The sequence below is a fragment of the Dromiciops gliroides genome, chromosome 5, assembly GCF_019393635.1.
Source record: "Dromiciops gliroides isolate mDroGli1 chromosome 5, mDroGli1.pri, whole genome shotgun sequence".
Lineage (NCBI taxonomy): Eukaryota > Metazoa > Chordata > Mammalia > Microbiotheria > Microbiotheriidae > Dromiciops > Dromiciops gliroides.
The window spans coordinates 272,163,748-272,179,750 of NC_057865.1; the positions used below are offsets into that span (position 1 = coordinate 272,163,748).

The following is a 16,003-nucleotide window of genomic DNA, read 5'->3' on the forward strand; positions in this document are numbered from 1 at the left end:
GTTCAGCCCTCTCACCCAACTGAAAGCTCAGTTCCAGAAGACACTGGTGCTGCAGCTGATTCAGAGGTGCGGCGTGCCTGGGGTCTCTGTCGGTGTGATTGCAGGGTTGGACTTTACCTGTAGCTCAGCACGGCCCCCTTTATTTTGTCTATGGCTGGCAAATAATCTCAGCCCGTAGTTTTGTGGGGTTTTCTGCTCCAGGGGTTCTTTTATTGCTGTTTTTTGGGGTAATTGTATCAGGAGCTCTGTGGTTTAATGTCTTTCCTCTGCCGTCTTGGCTCCACCCCAAATCCATTGTTTCTTTGCAGGATCCTTTTTTTTTTTTTTAAGTGAGGCAGTTGGGGTTAAGTGACTTGCCCAGGGTCACACAGCTAGTAAGTGTTAAGTGTCTGAGGCCGGATTTGAACTCAGGTACTCGTGACTCCAGGGCCAATGTTCTATCCACTGGGCCACCTAGCTGCCCCTACAGGATCCTTTTTAAGGCACTGTTTCATGTTGTGAAGGCTAGTTTAGTTAAAACTAAATAATCGAAATCCTCTTAAAACAGGTGCACATAAACTTTTGTACAGCGAAATGTGTTGAAAAGTGAATTAATGAGGGTGCCATCTTCATCCCCCCTATCATGTAAGTCCCATTCTTGCCTCAGGATATCTTGTGACTTATATGTGAGTCAGACAAAGTGAGGGTGTCCATGTCAACCTGTATACTAAATGTTAGTAAAGTTTAATTTCTTGATTATTTTTGGGCTTAAAAAGTACATATAGGATTTCTAGTGTATTTTCTTCCTATATCAGAGTGGATCGTTTTATATTCCAGAGTACACGCACCCCACTTTAAAGATAATTAGTGTAGGGTAAAGAATACAGGACTTTATGACCAATTAGCTGTGTAACTTTGAGCAAATTATTTGAATAATTTCTTTTTCCTCATCAAAAAATTAAGGCGGTTGGTCATTCTAAAGATAACAATTTTTATTCAAGAATTTGGAGGAATGTATAGAAAACATTTTTGTCAGACTTTTAGATAAGGGATAGCTAATATATTGGATGATAGTGTCTAGAGGTGGAAAGATTTCTAGAGATTTGAAGGATAAGAAGAACCTATCCTATCCAAGCATACAAAATTGGAAACCTTTCTTAATAATAATTCTGGGCTGTAAGTGCCAAAGAATTTTAGGATTGTAGGATTTAGAATTGAAAGGGACTTTAGAGATCACCCAGTGCAGGGATTCTTTTTTGTGTGTGTGGGCACGGCAATTGGGGTTAAGTGACTTGACCAGGGTCACACAGCTAGTAATTGTTAAGTGTCTGAGGCCGGATTTGAATTCAGGTCCTCCTGAATCCAGGGCTGGTTCTCTACCCACTGCACTACCTAGCTGCCCCAGAGCAGGGATTCTTAACTTTTTTGAGTATGTGCCATGGACCCCCTTTGGCATTGTCCTGTTGTGAAATGCATAAAGGAAAATACCTGGGGGGAAAATGCAAAGGAAACTAGTTATATTGAAATAGTTACAAAAATACTTTAAAAAACGATTAGGCTTGAGGACTACAGTGTAAGAATCCCAGATCTAGTCTACCATTGTCCTTTTGTTCTTACTTGGCAGAAGATGAAGTAACTCAGATTCAGAGATGGCATATTAACTGTTTATGGTCTCCTAAGTCATAAGTTGAAGAGCTGGGTTTTTTAAACCAGTTCTTCTGACTTCAAATCTATTGGTTTTTTTCCCCTGCGCCACTTGCATTGTATTCCCAGGCAGTATGGAAGCCAAGAGTGTGGCGTGGGTGCCGTCAGAGAGTGGCTGACATCTGAAAAGAAACAGTGTCTGGAATGAGGGTAGGAGCCCCCACTGTGTGCTCTCTGCTTGTCAGAACACTCTGGAGAGAGGCACCAAAGTCAGATTCCAAGGGACCACAGGAGGCAAGAATAGGGGCTAAGAAAATGGTGATGGAAAGGAAAGTGCAGACTGGGCAAAGAGTCACTGCTGTTAGATAATTTATGAGCCTTGACTTAAGGGGAGGTATTTAAATGTTATGTCTTGGACCACTGACCAAGGAATGGACAGACTCCAGGAAGTAGTGAACCACTTCAATACTGATTTACTTACATTAAAGAAAACCAGAAGACAAAAAAGTTTTGCAGCCTAATGTAAGGACAGCTTCAAGATTCTCCTTGGAGAAGGAGAAAGATGGTTGAGTCATGGAAGCTACTTGCCACCAGGTGGTGCTGAGAATGACGAGTAGAGAACTGGATGAATCTGTCTAAACTAAGCCATTTATACTGGGACACTTACTGACTTCAATGTGAAATTGTGCCTGGAGAAGGTGGCAAACAGTGCTGGGTAACTGGCCAGGGTTGAGAGAGAGAAGCCAGAAGCTTGTAGTTGATTCAGAAGCCATATCTCTGTGCATCAGAAATCCTTATTTCCAGAAGGCAGGTGAAAGATTTGGGGCATTGCAGCATTGACTATCACAGAATATGAAACTGTTACTTGAAGCAAGTGTTACAGATGGGCAAATGTAGAGCAAATTGTCACAGTCAGCATTGAATTAGAAGGAAAAGACTGAGAATGAGAAATCAGTGTAAACAATTGCAGCGACCTTAGTCTGACTAACTCACTTAAGCTGTTGTTGCCCCAAAGTAGGAAATGACAAAAGTTGTTGACCTCAGTTATCACCAGTTCTTGCAAAAAATCTGATATAAAACAGTCTTGCAAGGAGGAGGCCAAAGGATTCTCAGATCATTAATGGCAAGTGAGTCCTAAAATGAGGGATATCTATGCTTGCCAAAGGTGTTGGCGGCTTTTATGGACAGTGTCTACAAGTTCAGTACAAGTTCCACATGGAAGGATTCCCTGTAGATGCTGAGAAGACAGTGTTTATGAATGATACTGAGCTGATTTTTATCAGGCTAATAAAGCCTGAGAACCTGGCAGGGCCCTTCTCAGTGTTTATTCAGAGACTGATTTTACAAGCCATACAGAAAAAAAATGTATGAAAACCGTCTGTTAACTGTGTTGTGACATGGAATGAATTGGCAGTTCCTGGAATTGGGACCTCGATATTTATTTGTTACAGATACTGCCAGTGAACAATGAGTTGGGCCTGGAATTGAATGGGGGACAGTGTAGAGATTGTATTTGTAGATTTAAAATAGATTTCTTTGGGACATAATTCTATACATTACTTTCAAAACTGTCTTGTCTGTGATTCCTTGTAGCTCCTACTTCTGTTCTCTTCTGTGTGTGTTTAAAAACAATGTTACAATGGCCCTCCTTTTCTTCTTTTTGGAGGGAAGCATGCCTATTTCCTTCCCCCTATTCCCCAGCAAAAAAAAAAAACAAGAGAAAGAAAGAAAAGACCCTTTCTAACAAATGAACATAGCATATCCACATAGTGACCATGACAAAAAAAAAATCTATCTGCCTTTCTCTGCCTCATGTCCATCACACCTTTGTCAGGAAGTGGGTGACATGCATCATACCATCCAAGGTTAGGCCCCCCATCTCAGGCCTGGAGTGGCGCCCCCCCCCCTCCCGTTCAGAGTGTTGTGGGCTGTGTTGCCTTGTCTCTTCCTGGGAACCCAAAACATTCTCAGGGAAGACTGCAGCTGGTTGCCTCCAGACACAGCCTTGCAGGCTACTAATGTCCTGTTTCTGGTGTTGCACTGGGAGATGATGGCGCGTTGGCTTTGCTGACAGAGGCGTAATATTCCTGTTGCCTACGAGCCCCTTTCTATTGCCTGTCAGCTTCTGCTCAATCTCTTCTGCACTTACAAGGTGGAAGAAGTCACTATTGTTTCTCATATTTAATGATCATCATTCAGTCTGATGTGAACTAAAGGGTTTTGCTGGAGGATGTTCATTTTGCTGGGCGATCTGACTCCCATTCAGGTAGTCATCTTGTCAGGAAGATTTGGGTTGGATTTGGTTTGAGAAATTCTGTAGTGATTTTCAAACAGAAGAGCTCAAAGCCCCATCTTTTTACCATAGATGTTCTGGTGAGGCCTCAGGAATTAAAGTTGCAAATTGTCAAAGGGGCTTGTGTTTTCAGTGATATCTTACCCAAGAGAAGGGGCCTAAGGGACCCTGTTGAGGAAGTAATTGGGAAAAAAGTTGGCTCTGTCATGTTGCTGTCCTCCACTGAGGGAGGATACCAGGGGACAGCCCAAGGGCTTCATGGGGATCTCTCAACCTAGAATGACTTGAGAGCAGCACCTCTCTTCTGGTAATGGGTTGATCTTCTAGGATCAGTGGAAGGATCTGAACAACATGCCTTGCAATGTGGACCAAAAGAAAGAAAAATGCCCAGAGAGACTGGATTCCCAGATTCACTGAAGTATTGAAGACTAGGCCTTTCAAAAGTGACCGTGTGATTTTGCTTTTTTAATGCCAGTGTGGTTTTATAGTTTTGCTTTGTTCCTGTGGAATTCCTTTCTTTCTTGTTTTCTCGGAGGTGGTTTTGATTTTGCTTTCACAGCCATCAGGTCACTTTTCTAAGTGGTGAAAGAAGCAGAATTCTCCTGACTGACCTTCAGGGAATGATAAATAAAACCTAAGGTTTTCTGTGTTTCTCTAGCGTTCACAAAGTGCGGGACAGACTCCGTTTGATGTTCATAAGTACTTTTTTGTTTGAATTCCAACCGTCATTTCCTTTGTTAGAGATGAGAAAGACGCTTCGATAAGTGTCAGAGGCTGCAGTCAAACTCAGGTCTTCTGACTCAAAGGAGAGCGTTCGAGGAAGCTAGAGAATTAACTCGGTACAAGATACGTGTCTTCTGAGAAAGTCTGAAAAAAATGTGAATCAAGTTACACTTTAAACACATGGTGTAGAAAGAACTTTTTTGTAAAGTGAATCATTGCCCTGCATTTCATTTTCTGTGGATCTGGATTTTAGCATGCTTGTTTGGGACAAAGTTGGGCACTTAAGGTCACTGACCACAAAATTTATGAGCAGCAAGATCTAAAGGATGTAAAAAGGGGCCCAGATAGAGGCCCCGCTGAGGAGTTGGCAGTCTTGTGTTGATATAAACTGTAATGCTTCATTCGTCTTCCACAGCGAAGGTACAGACGGATCCGCCCTCAGTTCCCATATGTGACCTGTATCCCAGTGGTGTTTTTCCAAAGGGCCAAGAGTGCGAGTACCCCTCAACACAAGATGGGTGAGTAGTAGTATGTTTTATTTCAGGTGGCCCCTGTGAACTCATTAGCATGGGGACCTCCAGGGGAGGAAGGTCCTCCTATGGGTTCAGATTAGCACCTTCTCTGCAACCTGGAGCCTTAGACAGTTTGCTGGGGGCACTGAAGGCTTACTGACTTTTGCCCAGGGTCACCCAGGCCTTAACTTCAGGCTTGTGTTTAACCATGACATGAGACTGTCTCATCATCTAAACATTATTTATCTTGAAGTGGAATTTCATGCAAAATAATATAATTGTTTTGAGGATACTAGATAGAGTGATACCAAGAAGAAAAAAATGTGTTTCAAATGCCATAGGTATTTTAGAGGAAAATGGCTTTTGGAATTTGTGTGCCAAAGTGATCTGTCCTTTTAAAAACAAGTCAGGGTCTTTGTTCACAATCTCAGTACTTTAAAAATACTGCCATTTCCCGGTTAACCATAACGGGACAGAGCTAAACCTTGAAATTCTCTGACAGTTACTACATTTTAAGTCTTAGCTGGTTCTTCTTCACATTGGCTTCTAGTTGGGGTACTAAGCACTGAAATGACTCAGGGAGAAGTGAACCCTACATCAGATAGTCTGTTTCATGTACTTTGGGGCAGACGGTACTTAGGATGAGTTCTCCTTCCCACATATTGGCACCCTTGCAGTCTAGCACTTCACTCATTTGTTAAGGCAGTCTGCAAGTGTAGCTTGCTGTAATCGTGCCAAAGGTAACATATTTGTCCTTGTGTTCAGAAAGCTTGGGGTCTGTTGCAGTTTTGTCCTTTGAGAGGAATAATTGCCTTTTGAAATATGTGCTGTACTCTTGAGAATAGTGGCCATGCCTTCTGCTAGTAATTGCCTCATTCTGTAAAATTGGCAGATGATCAGAAGGTCAGAGTGACCATAAATTAGGTAGAGGACCAGACCCCCGGTTTGTGACTGCCCACAATTCAGGGTTTAAACCAAATTTTGAGTTAAGTACAGCTGTTGTCTCTTATTTGGTGTCTTTCACCTTGGTGGTATCAAAGGCCTTTTGGCTTCTGAAGAGTGAGATTGATGAACTGCTGAGGGCAGTGGAGTCTCCGCTCTGTCTTTACTACCCTCTCCCTTGTAAAAGGTGTTGGACCTTTTGGGGAGGAACTGACTAGACTGATGAGGGAGGAGCTTTGAGCAAGAGGACAGGATTGATGGTGCTTGCTCAGGAATCCATTGCTGCTGCTGCTGGATGTCCAGCTCCTTCTTTCCCTCCTTGCCCCAAGGGTCATAGAATTCATTTTATTCTCCCAGCTCCAAGACAGTTTGCATTGATTGGCCTTCTCAGCACCAGGCCCTGTGCTGTGCCATGGGGCTACAGAGACAAGAATGAGAGCGGTCCTACCCTCCTGGAGCTTCCTTTCTCATGGGGGTGGGGCATTACCAGATTGGGGTACGGGGCGCTTGGTGTCATCATTCCGAAAGTTTGGTTTGAGCCAGGTGGTGAAGGGCTTGAAATAATGGGAGCGTTTGTATTGGATCCTAAAAGCACCAGGGAGCCACTACTCTATTGAGCTGGAGGGTGACCGGCAAGTAGCCAACCATCCATGATTATATACAAAATTAGCCATAGAATTTCAATGAACCAGTGAGCATTTATTAAGTGCCTACAAGGTGCCAATTTCCACACTTGTGAGTCTCCCTCCAATTGAATCTCACCCAGAACTTCTCCCGTTTCAAATGTATGTTCAAGCTGATTGTCACTCATCACTGGCCAATCCACATTCCCCAACAAAGTTGGTTTCTAGTTTTATCAAGTGTGGCTTTCCCTAACAGCTGCTTTGCTGTCATGCAAATGTGACCTCCATTTTCCTTTTGGCTAAGTTGTTATAAAACTTAATCTAAATCCCAGATAGGGAGCAGCTTCAGAGAATGGGGGCCAACTTGCAGGAACACATCTAATTTACCTGCCCTGTAAATTTTGCATGGCAGAGGGAAACAGGAGTCTACTGTTAGAGTAGACTAAGGGTACCAGAAGGACCTCACATCCCCTCTGGCCCATCGAGTCTGTACATCAGGGTTTATGTCTCTGGGACTGGCAGTGCAGCTGGTCAGTGAACTGGGGCCAGAACTGCAGGCATGGTAATGGCTTGGATCGCTCTAGGGAAAAATGCAAAGCTTTTACCAACCCGTGCTTGCTGTTGGCAGCGAAGGGCCCATCTTTGCTGTTCTAGCGTGATGATCCTGGGAGAGGTGGCAGCGAGACCCCACTGCCTCAGGAAAACAAAAACCGAGTCTTGTAGAGAGAGCCTGGTAACGGGGGACAGGCTGCGAACAGAACCAGCAAGGAATCGCAAAGAACATCCTTGATTGGAGGAGAAAATGGGCTCATCACCTGATGAGAATGAATGATGACAGGGAGAAATTGTCATCTGACGATGATTGGCTGAGGAAGAAAGCTCCCAACTTGTTGGTTGAGTCCCTTGTGAGAATCCCCTGGAGGGCTGTACAGGAGGGATGGGCATGGAAGGGTTTTGAACTTCAACATTTGAGGGGACTGGTCAATCAGTGAGATCACAGATCCATTGAGGTGAGAGTTTATTGTGAAGAATAGGAAGTAGAATTAGGTAAGAGACCGTGAGCTTCTTTTAAGTACCATTTGTTTTTTTAAGACATTAAATTTAACAGGGTAGTGACAGAATTTGCTTCTGTGCTTTTTAGAGGTTTTAGGTCTATGGCTCTTCAGTAACCTCTGCCCTCCACTAATTAGAAGCCAGTCAAGCAAAACAAATCAACACACTGGCCACGCCAGAGAATACAGGCCTCGGCCATTGCTCCTCTGCCTCAGTCTTCTGAAGCCACAGTTGGCTGGTGCTTTGGACAGAGTTCTGGAATCTTTCATAGTCATTCCCCTCCCTGGATGGTGGTGGTCATGGGGAGGAATTGTTCTTCTGATTCTTCTTACTTTACTCTGTATCAATTATGCACATCCTCATGTATTTCTCTGAATTTGTCATTTTGAACATTTCTTATGTGGTGCTAGGTTACCCTTACCATCATACCCCAGTTGAGTCACCTCTTTTGTTTCTAGTTTTTTTGCTGTGAAAAGTGCTGCTAGAGAAATGTTCTGGTAGATGTGCATTCTTTTGGGGGGGGGGGGTGAGGCAATTAGGGTTAAGTGACTTGCCCAGGGTCGTACAGGTAGTAAGTGTCAAGTGTCTGAGGCTGGATTTGAATTTAGGTCCTCCTGACTCCAGGGCCGGGGCTCTATTCATTGCACCGCCTAGCTGCCCCTAGATGTGCATTCTTTACCTTGGATTATATGTTACTTGAGATAAAGAATAGTTTAATGACTTTTTGGGTGTAGCCCCTATTCACAACTTCTACCCCATTCACAACCTCTTGGGGAGATTTTATTTACCTTTTTTTTTTAGTGAGGCAATTGGGATTAAGTGACTTGCCCAGGGTCACACAGCTATATGTGTTAGGTGTCTGAGGTCGGATTTGAACTCAGGTACTCCTGACTCCAGGGCCAGTGCTCTGTCCACTGTGCCACCTAGCTGCCCAAATTTTATTTACTCTTTATCAGTTCGGGTCAGTAGGGCTTGTAATGTTCTCTAAAATTTGTTGGTACTTTCTGAAGTTTAGATTTCCTCCGGCCTATATTTCCTATTTTATTCTTTACTTGGATTTCTAATGTCAGGTTCCAGAATGTTTTTCTCTTCATGCCTAGATGTTTTTGTCATTTTTCTGTGGTTGACATATAGTGATCCATACAACTTGATTTCTGTACCAGGTAAGAAAGAAAACAGTGATTCTGCTAAAATTTTTCAGTTTCTGGATGTTATTTCTCATCTTTACTGCCCAGTGGTAAATGGCATCTAATTTGTCTTTTTTTTAATTTGTCATTTTTTAACACACATGATAGTTTATGAAATAGATGGTCTCAGTACTAGGCTCTCCAGCCCAGGAATTTTAGAGAATTTATTGTCCTAACTCTGGGGCAGCTGTGTTCATTCAGGTCAGGAATAGAAGGTGTCCCCAAGCCAAAACCCTTTGGTTTCTTCTCAGTGTCTTTTTGTGGTATTCTAGAGAGTAGTCTGGACATCGACTCTGCTCCTTAAGAAAGAAGAGGACTCAGGAGAGTTCAGGTTCCTTAAGAAAAGCTTTGGTTTATAAAAACTTCGTTTACCTGGATAACTCAATTAAATGGAACGAGTTTTCTGGTTTTCTCATGACTAGCATTGCCATTTACTTGTTGGGTTTGTTTCTGTATTTTCTATACAGCGGCACCACATGGCATGTGGGGTGTAAAGTAAAACTCAGGAAAAGGGGAATCCTGAGTGACATGGTCTAGTGAAAGGAGACTGCCTGCCTTTAGAGTCACAGCCTTGGCTCCCATTCTGGCTCCGTCATTTACTACCTGAATAAGTGGCTTGATTTTTCTAGGCCTCAGTGTCCTCATCTGTAAAACAAGGGGTTTGTACCAAGTGGCCTTGAAAATGGTGTATAAAGTTATGAGGCCCAGGAGTGAAGACTTTGCCTCACATACTCACTGGCTGTGCTCTCTTCCACGGTGGTACATGGTGCCACTTGTACAAGAAATATGTGTTCTTTTTAATTTTTTTTTTTAGTGAGGCAATTGGGGTTAAGTGACTTGCCCAGGGTCACACAGCTAGTAAGTGTTAAATGTCTAAGGCCGGATTTGAACTCAGGTCCTCCTGACTCCAGGGCCGGTGCTCTATCCACTGCGCCATCTAGCTGCCCCGAAATATGTGCTCTTTGTCCCAGTGGGGATCACACCACAGTACTGAAGCCCTTGATATCTGCCCATGCAATGTGCAAGCCCCAGAAATCTCTTGAAAATCTCAGGGGTCGGGCAGCTAGGTGGGTCAGTGGATAGAGCACTGGCCCTGTATTCAGGAGGACCTGAGTTCAAATCCAGCCTCAGACACTTGACACTAGCTGTGTGACCCTGGGCGAGTCACTTAACCCCAATTGCCTCACCCAAAAAAAAAAAAAATCTCAGGGGTCAGTAGACTTTTAAGTCCTCTCAGTCATGTGACCCCCATTTGGGGTTTTCTTGGCAAAGTTACTGGAGGGGTTTGCCATGTCCTTCTTCAGTGCATTTTACAGAAGAGGAAAATGAGGCAAACAAGGTTAAATGACTTGCCCAAGGTCATCTAGCTGGCAAGTATCTGAAGCCACATTTGAACTCAGGTCCTCTTGACTGCTGGCCTGGTGCTCTACCCACTGCATTACATGAGGGCCCTTTCATTTCACTAGTTCTGCATGTTATCATAGAATCTAGATTTTAGAGCTGATGAAACTTAGGCTCAAAGAAGAATTGACCTGTCCAGGGTCACACAGCTAGTTAAGTGTCTGAGGCTGGAGTTGAACTTGGGAAAACTCCTCTTCTTGACTCTGGGCATTGGTGTTCTGTGCACTCTGGCACTACCTAGCTAGCTGCTCATTCAAACTCTTTGAAAATTGGTCATTTCTACAGTGTTGGTCCTGTGATCTTAAGTTTAATTGGGAAAGAACTGAAAGCATCTTATTTGCATAAGCTTTTTAGAAAATTGAAAGTGTAATAAGTAGTAGGGGTTTTAAATTAAACAGTAGTGTCATTTTACTTTTACAGGAGAACAGCAGCTTGGAGAACCACAAGTGAAGAGAAGAAAGCATTAGACCAGGCCAGTGAAGAGATCTGGAATGATTTTCGGGAAGCTGCGGAGGCACATAGACAAGTGAGGAAGTATGTGATGAGCTGGATCAAGCCTGGGATGACAATGATAGAAATCTGGTAAGTCTAGAGGCCTCTGTAGTAGCATCCCAAGGGCCCTGGAGGACTGCAAAGCTTGGCAACAAATTGGAGGTGGTGTTAGAACTGTACCTGTTCCACTCATGATGCACTATGAAAGAAGACAGTTGTTTGCTTGGCTGTACTTCTTTGTTACGAGGGATGGCCATGGCAGGGGCAGGTGAGATTATTGGGTGGTGATATGGAGATTTTTAAAAAAAAATTTTAAGTATTTTAGAAGAGAAACCTAGAAAATTTCTAGGAAACAGTTGCATAATTTTAATGTTCTGCTTTGGTTGGTTTTCAGTAGATTTCTAGATGAGCTATATCAGAAATGCTTCAAATGTGGTTAGGGTGAAATTGAGAAAAGACAACGGGGTTGAACTTGACACTGACCCAGCAATCTCTATTGGGACACTTTTCTTCTGGATTTCCTAGTAGTTTAAAGACTAAAGTAGGGCGGGGGTGGGGGGGATGTCATTTAGAAATCATTTAAAGTGAATTGTTTTTAAGTTAGGAACAGAAACTATATAGTCCAGTCCCACAATAGAAATCTCTGTGGCTAAGAATTGCCCAAGTAGCCTACATAGTGAAGCCAGAGGAAGAAAAAGAAGCGAAAGTCCTTGTTCTAAGTTACCTGATTGTTTTTCTCTTCGGGGAAAATAAATATGTAGAATAAAAAAATACCTAAAATTAGCAGAGCCAAGACAGCAGCTCATAAAGAGTGGCTTGTGTGTGTGTACCTTAGAGGTGAGTTAGCAGTTCTATAAATCTCTTGCCTCACAGGTCAACTAGTTTCAGAATAGCAAGCAAACTTTCCTGATTCACCTCCAGAGAGGACAGTGTATGGTAGGAAAGTAATTAGGTTTCTCAGGGGTTGTTTTCTAAGTGTGTGTTCATCTTTTTTAGATTTATGGATAGGTTATACTGCATGAGGGAATAATTTCATTTAATTGTAATGCCCATTCTTTTTTGTTTTAGTGAAAAACTGGAAGATTGCTCCCGTAAACTAATCAAAGAGAATGGCCTCAATGCTGGCCTTGCCTTCCCTACGGGCTGCTCCCTCAATAACTGTGCAGCCCACTACACTCCCAATGCTGGAGACCCCACAGTCTTGCAATATGACGACATCTGCAAGATAGATTTTGGAACACACATCAGTGGTGAGTGGTGAAGAATGATTTGTAATGGGGAAGAACTAACTGGTGGTAAAGGACCTTCCCAGAGACGGCGGCAAGCAGTGGAATTGTGGTTTCATTGGTACAAGAATGGAAAAGTTGAGACACAAACCTAAGTGAGGGTGGCTCTTTGCCACACAGTACGCTTCCAGTAAAGTCCTTATACAGTATAGGTCTGACTTTAATCTCTGCTAAAGCTACTGATAGGAGGAATCTATTCTATTTTCTCTGTGAGTAGTAATGGAAAATAAGGAGTGCTCCAAAAAGTTAATTTTTATAATAATCAAAGCTTCTACCCTTTTATTATTATTATTATTATTTTTGGTGAGGCAATTGGGGTGACTTGCCCAGGGTCACATAGCTAGTAAGTTCTCAAGTGTCTGAGGCTAGATTTGCACTGAGGTCCTCCTGACTCCAGGGCTGGTGCTTGATCCACTGCACTACCTAGCTGCCCCCCATGTCTTTAAATTTTTTGAGACTGGGTCTCCCCATCTCTTCAAGGCTGGTAGCGCAGCAGCCACTCCTGGGCCTGATCCATTGCTGATGATGGTGAGGGCTTTGACTTATTTCCCATCTGGGACAGTTCACCTCTCCTTTGGCAGCCACAAGACCCCCTTCCTCCACCATAATGCATACCAGACTTAGCACAGCCTCCTTTTTGCTTTCACCCCGCACGTCCCCAGCTCACAACTCCCAAACCAGAGTGATTCCAGTAGCAGAAAGTAGGAATTAAGAGTTCTATTTGAAAGATTAAAGTCTTTTTTGGGGATTGATCTGAATAGAGATTACCTTTTGAATAATTATAGCCTATACTTTGATTTGGCCTATATTTGATTCTGCTTTCTTCAACAAATCATACTTAAGAACATAATCAGTCTTTATAAGCCTTATTATATAGTGTCATTATAAAGTATTAGTCTATTTTTTCCCTGTAATGAGTGGACATTGAGTGCTGTGTAAATTTATCTTTTTCTCCCAATGGTTGTCTGTTGCTTTACCTAGTTGCTAGCTGTGGGGAGTTGTATGTCTTCCAGGTTTCCACCTAATTTTGGCATTTGGGTTCTAGATGGCTGGGTGAGGTTGCTGGTGTATTATCTGTCAGCTGTCACTATGAATGAACAAAAGACATATAGGATCTGAATAGCTTCAGTGACTAGAGGATGTTGGAATTTTGTCATGAGAGTAAAGAAAAAAACCTAAAGTGAGAATTCTTTTTCAGGCAGGATTATTGATTGTGCGTTTACTGTCACTTTCAACCCCAAATATGACACGTTATTAAAGGCTGTAAAAGATGCTACTAACACTGGAATAAAGGTATGTGAATTCGACATACTATGTAACAAATTACCCTGATTCCTCAATTTTAAGAAAATCATTTAGGAGTGAGCTTTGTACTTTTTAAAATATATTAATGTTTATATCCAGTGTGCTGGAATTGATGTTCGTCTTTGTGATGTTGGTGAGGCCATCCAAGAAGTTATGGAATCTTATGAGGTTGAAATTGATGGGAAAACATATCAAGGTATGTTCTTTTAAAATGGAACCAAGCAAACGAAACTTATTTTGAAATACAAGAATACCTTAGACATCTGCAAGATTCCCTACCAGAGTACCCTCCCTTGACAGGTGGCTGTCTGCTACAGACCAGTGTGCTGCTTTACTTTTTTTTTTTTTTTTGGTCTTTTAGTGGGATGCAGTGATGAGGAACACAGCTAGGGGGAAAAAATGGATCTTGGGATATTCTGTTTCTGTTTTTCCTCTCAGACCTAAGATGGGAGGGTTGTTGGGGACTTTGGATAAATCACTATACCACGTCTCTGTCGGGTTCTTTGGCGATAAAATAGGCTTTATTTATTTAAGCCTCATTTATGCTTTTGGTGGTATTTATAAAATAAATACTTTTTATGTAAATAACGTGGCTCTCAAAAAAGGCTTAAAAATTCCTTTGTTAGAGGGTATGTTAACTGGAGTTAGTAATGATTGTGTTTCCATCTTGGGGTGCTTAATACTAAGATCTGGGTGATTATGTGTATGAGTTGGCATGATTATGTATCAGGAAAATCTAGCCCTGGACATTCCAGTTGCTCCTCAATATTGTCAGCGAACATGATTCCTCAAGCAAAATAGCCTGTTAAAGCTGCATGTGTCACCTCTCCCTCTAGCTAATAATATTCCTTTTCTGTTTGATAGTGAAGCCCATTCGAAATCTCAATGGACATTCAATTGGGCCATATAGAATTCACGCAGGGAAGACGGTGCCCATTGTCAAAGGAGGAGAAGCAACAAGAATGGAGGTAGGTGACTTAACTCCTTCTCTGTGACTACCCATACTTAGAAAGCAAGGAAGACAGAGATCCCCAACTAGTCTGTGGCAGAGAAGGGATTTAAACACAGGTCAGTGCTCTTTGTACCAGGCCTCACACAAATACAGAGGCTCGTTAGTTTGACAAAGGTAGATCAGTCATCACTTATTCTCCCAATTGAATGTGGTATCAACCATAGTGGTGGTGTTGAAAACAGTTCAGTTTCAACTACAGTGCATTAAATATGTACCTGTTTCTCCTCAACCCGCCAGCACGTCATTTTCCTTTTCATATGACTTCAGTTGTTTTAGGAATGATTTATTATTATAAATTTGAATCAGTTCCCTTAGAAATGAAACCTTAAAAAAAAAAAAAATGACCTGCATGTTTTGTTTGTTCCTTTAAGGAAGGTGAAGTATATGCTATAGAAACCTTTGGTAGTACAGGAAAAGGCGTGGTGCACGACGATATGGAATGTTCACATTATATGAAAAACTTTGATGTTGGACACGTGCCAATAAGGTGAGAAGCCTGCCCCTGCCCTCCCACCCCCGTGTATTTCACTAAGTGCAAAATAGTGATGTAATTTGTACTATTACAACTTTCCTGAAGCAAATACCTGTTGTGCCCAAGGAACAACAACAAGGTGGTCTGGTCATTGTGGCCAATTTGTACATCATTTGGAGGGGAGGAAAGCCGTTTACTTGGTGATGGTGATTCAGGGAGAGCATTGAGTGGGTGTGGTCAGAGAGGGACAGGAGAGAACAGGGACAGACACAGGAAGACGACTGAGTGAAGTAAGGGGGATGCTTGTTCTTCAGCTGTCCTGTCGTAAATTGGTTTGAAATTTTTTTTTTTTTTTGCCTTTCAGACTTCCAAGAGCAAAACACTTGTTAAATGTCATCAACGAAAACTTTGGCACTCTGGCCTTCTGCCGCAGGTGGCTGGATCGCCTGGGAGAAAGTAAATACCTAATGGCTCTCAAGAACCTGTGTGACTTGGGAATTGTGGATCCCTACCCCCCCTTATGTGACATCAAAGGCTCCTATACAGCACAGTTTGAGCACACCATACTCCTACGCCCGACATGTAAAGAAGTTGTCAGCAGAGGAGACGACTATTAATCTAACCTGAGGCCACCTCAGCAGCTTTATCTAGGCTTGTTGGAATACATTATACCAGAATTAATTGGCAACATATTGTCTGTTTTTTAACAGTGGACCTCTGTAATAATAATACTTTCCCATGTGTGAAAAGGAAGGAATTCAGTCTCAAAGGCAAGTCTGATGTAACTAACCAAGGAAAAAGGCTTTCAGGGCTTTAGAGAGATTTCACAAATGTTAAATTGTTCAATATTTTCTGTTCAGAAAAACATGCTATGAAGCATTTAAATTTTTAGTTTGGAATGAGTTAAAACATTTTGTTATAAAAGATGCTTTTCAGATATTTATATGACCATATTCCTTGAATGCTTTGAATGACCACCCAGTTCTACCACATTTAAGCCCTCTGGTCTATTTTGCCTTTTAAAATTCCTGGATTCCATTTTGTAAAAAATAAAGACAAATTTTCAGATCTGAGAGATA

General features: G+C 42.3%; 1 protein-coding gene across 1 annotated transcript in view; it reads left to right on the plus strand.

Annotated features, from left to right (window-relative positions):
• METAP2 (methionyl aminopeptidase 2) overlaps positions 1-15,800 on the plus strand; it is a 36,809-nt gene extending 21,009 nt beyond the window's left edge. The window contains exons 4-11 of the mRNA XM_043968883.1: positions 5,055-5,157; positions 10,778-10,939; positions 11,918-12,099; positions 13,334-13,428; positions 13,540-13,636; positions 14,305-14,408; positions 14,824-14,939; positions 15,289-15,800. Coding sequence (XP_043824818.1) covers positions 5,055-5,157; positions 10,778-10,939; positions 11,918-12,099; positions 13,334-13,428; positions 13,540-13,636; positions 14,305-14,408; positions 14,824-14,939; positions 15,289-15,541 — 1,112 coding nt within the window. The 3' untranslated portion in view covers positions 15,542-15,800. The remainder of the gene's footprint in view (positions 1-5,054; positions 5,158-10,777; positions 10,940-11,917; positions 12,100-13,333; positions 13,429-13,539; positions 13,637-14,304; positions 14,409-14,823; positions 14,940-15,288) is intronic.
• Positions 15,801-16,003: the final 203 nt, after the last annotated feature.